This window comes from Montipora capricornis, chromosome 14, assembly GCF_036669925.1.
Source record: "Montipora capricornis isolate CH-2021 chromosome 14, ASM3666992v2, whole genome shotgun sequence".
NCBI lineage: Eukaryota > Metazoa > Cnidaria > Anthozoa > Scleractinia > Acroporidae > Montipora > Montipora capricornis.
This window is the reverse complement of record NC_090896.1, coordinates 37095838-37100837: the sequence shown is the minus strand read 5'-3', so window position 1 is coordinate 37100837 and position 5000 is coordinate 37095838. Positions and strand designations below refer to the sequence as shown.

Below are 5000 nucleotides of genomic sequence, written 5' to 3'. Positions count from 1 at the left end.
TACGGGTCCGTGTTTAATCTCTATGGCATTAATTTTGTGTGGATTAACTGAACTGGAAAGCATGGACTGTAATTCGTGCAACCCTTGAATTGTGCTTGTAAACGGCATATTTCTACAACATTTAAAACCATGTCTTACGAACAACAAAGATATAAAGCGTCGAGGAAACAATATAAGGTTAATGTCGAAATGCCTTTATCTTCGCCCACGACACAAAACCCGTAAGAACCAACCCGGCTTGTTACATCACAAGTCATAACAATAACTCCCGTTGTAAAACTTCCGCAGGACGTGAAACTGCAATTTTAAAGGAAAGCCAATTTACATGACAAGTAAATTTTTTCTTTTTAAAGTTTTTCCGTTTGAACTCAGTAGTATGAACATAGTATGAGCTTTTTATTAGCAGAAATTCGGGAAAAATCTGACGAAAGCAAGCAATATTTTACAATACCGTCAAAGCTGATACTTGTTCAACGCAAATATCAACCTAAAGATATATACATGTGTAAACTGACCTCGATTCACCGAACTTGTACATGTTGAGGCGCAAAACGTAAGTCCTTATACATGTGTGCACAATAAAATAAAAGAGGGAACACCAATAATTAACACTAAGCTTACTTTTCCAACGCCGCTACCTTTTTCTCCGACCGCCATCGTTCTAACTAGCAAAAGCGGGAAGGAAATCGCTCGTCTCGAAATACTAGCAAGTCGAAAAGACGCCATATTGAACGTTTCCCGTCGGGTGATTTTTCTGTGAAGGACTAGAACGAGCACGGAAAAGGGCTTGGGTACTGGAACCTTCCACAAACTTGGAAAGGAGAAGAAGCGGACGGGTATTATAAAATTTGCGGTATTTTCATGCAAATTGTCCGCTTTGTAGCAGTGATGGATAGATGACGGTGAAAGATTGTTTTATTGGTGAAAAGAGGCATGTCTAGCGCGAGCAAGAGGGAGGAAAAGGAGGAAAGACTTTTGCAATCTTCGCGAAGAGGGGACCTCGATTCAGTTCTTGTGAGTTTTCTCGTGAGAATTTATTGAATGCATTGTTTATGTTTTAACAAAGAAAATCAGTGGTTAGAATATCCAGGGATTTCATAAGAAGATGTTTTATTTCTCAAGAACGATAGTTTTCTGGGATCTCAATTGCAACAACTTGAAGTAGATGCGGTTATTGACCAAAATCTTGCGTAAAATAACTTACCGGTAGTAAGTTATTTGCTACCTCCAGACACAACTCACCGGGATGTCGTTGATGCAGTTTTATCGTTTTTTGAGGACGATTTGTCGGAATAGAATCGTTCATTGTTGTTATGACCATATAATTTCTGGTAAAGTAATGAGAAGTAATTTTGCATTCTAAATTCTGAAGTTCACCGCAATCGATATCGAGAAAGTAAATCAAGATATTTCGTTCAACTTAAGCCTTCTAACAGTCTACAATGTATGCCGACATTTCGTGACGGAGCGACAATGACCTGTTATCTTGGAAAATATGTGTAAACGACGGAAGCTGTCAAAGAAATAAACACGGTGCCGCGGAAACAGCACTGGTCTCTACGATCAATAAAATTTTGAGTGATTTTGCATCCTTGATCAACATGAATTTTCAGAAACAGGCATTGTTACCATAGACAGGAAAATTCTGCTGTTCATAGCTTTTATTAACAAAATGCATTAATGTATGCATTTAAATGTCTTGTGCATGCCACATGCAGTGAGTGTTTTGTTATTAATTATTAGATCCAAAAAAGAAAACAACAACACCAGATCACGTGATGGAATATTATTATAATTTAAAAAATTATTTCACTGTCAACTTGTCTCTTCTGTTCTCTTTTACTTCTTGTTTCCTTTCTGTGCATATACAGCAGTTTGAAGCTTTCTTGGGAATGAACTTTTTGTATTATTTGTGGCCAAAATAGGTACAATGTACTATGTATGTGGTCCATAACAAGTATATTCTTCTTGCTTTCTTGAAGTGCCATCCCTTTGAATTAAGGATTGATCTGCCAAAATTACTTTAAGTTTTTTTAAGGTTACAGTGAAAAGACAAGTTTTACTTACAGTGTACATTTACTTATATGCATTTTGACTTGATGGTAAAGCACAATTATTACTTGTTTCCGTGCCACAAGCTCATAAATTACAATTGTACAAACATGTACATTATGTAATCACTGATGATAGCCTGTCAAAACACATACAACAGCATTTTCCTTTTTTCTGCTATCAATTACCAGGTATTATTTTCTCATTGACCAGAGATAATTCAATTCTTTTTTTACAAATAATGTTTTAATTTTATGAAAGCTAAATAGTTCAGTATGGAGAAGAATCACAGAATAACAAATATCTAGGAAAATATTGAGGTTAGGTTATTTACTTCAAGAAGTGTAATGATTATTTGTTGCAATGGTGCAATTATTACATTAGTTTTCTGGGTCAGCTATGTAGGTTACAGGTTAAGTTGATCAGTCCTTTTCACGTACAACTTAGAATTTGAACATCATCATTTCAGCAAGTGAATGTCTTTAATTAATTAACCATTACAAAAAAAAATCTGGTTTGATACGGTATGGGTCCCTCTGATATGCAAGTCTGCTTTTTCCAGTTTTTCTGTACTTTTAGTCTCTGTAAGACCTTCCTTTCTACTTCAATTTTTGTCAATATGTCTTTTTTCATTAATTCAGGACTGTCCTAAAAGCTGGCTGTAAGCAAATTTCATCAGCATAATGAGATCTTTTCACCATAATATTCTGAAAACACATTGTCAAGTGTGAGGAATTTTTTTGGCAAGTTTTACTGTTACTTAACACTAACAAGTAGATAATATTACTAGATAATCAGATTTGCAGGGAGTCTTATTTGCATAAGATAATCTTTATGTAATGTGTCTGAAACACTAGAAAGTTTTTGAAAAAATGTGTGGCTCAATTAAAACTTTTCCGCTATTGTTACCGTTGTAAAAAGTGTTTACTGTACAATACATGTAGGTCTTGTTACAGGTGAAAAGATCACAGCAAGATTGGCTAAAATTTATGTTGGGATCTGGAAAGGGGTTGTTTCAGGCTTGACGTGTTTTCCTTTCTTAAATAGAATCTGTTGCAACTGAAATCACCAAAGAATGGCTCCAGAAGCATTGATGTCAACTGTAAAGGTATGTATGGTATGGTGAGAGCATTATTTTTTTCTTAGACTGTTAACATGGCTTTGGTGCAATTCCTGGACTCCTTGTCTCATGTGGGCTTGTTTTCTATTCTTCTTGAGCACACATCGCATTTTTTTCTCTGGGTACTGACAAGTTTTCCTCTCTCATCGAAAGAAAAGTATCAACAACAATATATCTATAGAGTGTTCTCACTCAGCAGCCGTAAGGAAGAATTTTTATAACAATGGAGTTCAATTCCCAAATAACCTGCAGTGCAGGGGCAGTGCAGGCATCTTATCAAGCTGCCCAAACTCTATCGAGCCACCATGTTGGATGGATGTTGGAAGGAAATGGGATGAGATTTCTACCTTGGTGGCATTTTATTCCTCTCCCCAAACTTCCTCGCCTCAGAAATTTAAGATGGCGGCTAAAAATTCCAGGGAGGATTATTCTTAGCCTGTGACCACTAAAATGCGCCTTCAGGAGCATCAAAGGGACCTCAGCTGAATTTTGGCCATCAATGAAAGTAACTGAGATTAGATCGCAAATTATTCTCTTCAAAGTTTAAAAGTCATTTGATGTGTTAACAAAGAAAAATTCAATATCTGTTAGTATACGGAATTATCACTAGGCTAAGAATTTTAATTATCGATACTGGAAATGAATTATAATAAAAGCATTGTTTTAAGGACAGTCTGGGTGTCTTCACTTTCCCTGTATTCGCCATCTTGAAGAATGCAGGGTGTTGTGAGACATTATCTTGTTACCAGCCCGGCTGGAATCACACAATTTATCATCATCATCATTGTCTGAAGAATGATTATGAATTCTACTGGTTCTACCTAAGATTGGATTGTTCCCAAGCAGTTTATTTTTTTAAGTTAAAATACATTTATTCTGAGAGCATTTGTTTGGTCTGTGCTTTTAGGGAAATCTAAGGCCAATCAGGGATGGACCCCACTTCATTTAGCTGCTTACTTTGGTCATAAGGAAATAGTGAAAGCGTTGTTGGAGGTTAGTCAATAAATGCACACTGCAGCATACAGAAGTGTTCTAAATTCCTTCTTTGTAGCACAACAGTTTAAATTGCCTTTCAAACATACAGAATGATATAATATTATTACATGTAATTTTGTATAAATTACTTTTAGCTCCGTGTGCACGGAGCACCATGGGTAAGAAAATATCATCTGGTAACCCATCTGTGGGAGAAAATTTGGTGTTGGTCACCGTATGACTATAGATACTATGTCCACCCCTCCGTGTTTGCCAATGTGGCCAGTATCATGTGACCATATTGCTGGCTTAATTATAATTATAAGTTGAAAGCTTATCGAGGTGGCCAAACTCCAGCTAGTTTAAATACAGCATACATCTTTGATATTGGACAGCCATGTTATAGTCAATTGACTCCTGTCAAAACAAGGTACACTGTATACACTGACCAGTATCGTATGACCATATCATGGGGTCAAGTTTAGAGCTCATCAAGGTCAGCCTTTTTTTTTGAGTTGACGCTGATCCGGTACTGGGTTTCGATTGGTTTGCAGGCTCACATCAGGTTAACTTATTGTAACAATAAAATAATAACCCGGGAGTTCCGCTTTGAGCTTTGGCTAAATCTATGTAGTAATTACTGTCTGTTGATTTTTGAAAATTTCAAGCAATTGTAGCAAGTACATGTAGTAATAACTATTGGTGTGGACGTGCTGTTGTCATACAAAAGCCTTACCGTGAACTTGTTTAACAGAATCTTACTGCCCTTTCATGGCATAGTTGGAAACCTTAATTCAGTGCTCAAAATTAGCGGTTGTCTGGTCATCCCAGAAAACCAGAAGTTTACCGGGCA

The 5000-nt window shown here is 36.5% G+C and overlaps 2 protein-coding genes across 2 annotated transcripts in view; one reads left to right on the top strand and one right to left on the bottom strand.

The window, feature by feature from the left end:
• LOC138032719 (ATPase inhibitor mai-1, mitochondrial-like) overlaps positions 1 to 760 on the bottom strand; it is a 7433-nt gene extending 6673 nt beyond the window's left edge. Inside the window, exon 1 of the mRNA XM_068880426.1 lies at positions 622 to 760. Within this exon, the coding sequence (XP_068736527.1) occupies positions 622 to 726 (105 nt within the window). The 5' untranslated portion in view covers positions 727 to 760. The remainder of the gene's footprint in view (positions 1 to 621) is intronic.
• A 33-nt stretch (positions 761 to 793) lies between these two features.
• LOC138032715 (oxysterol-binding protein-related protein 1-like) overlaps positions 794 to 5000 on the top strand; it is a 41698-nt gene continuing 37491 nt past the window's right edge. Inside the window, exons 1-3 of the mRNA XM_068880420.1 lie at positions 794 to 1014; positions 3100 to 3160; positions 4080 to 4165. Of these exons, the coding sequence (XP_068736521.1) occupies positions 934 to 1014; positions 3100 to 3160; positions 4080 to 4165 (228 nt within the window). The 5' untranslated portion in view covers positions 794 to 933. The remainder of the gene's footprint in view (positions 1015 to 3099; positions 3161 to 4079; positions 4166 to 5000) is intronic.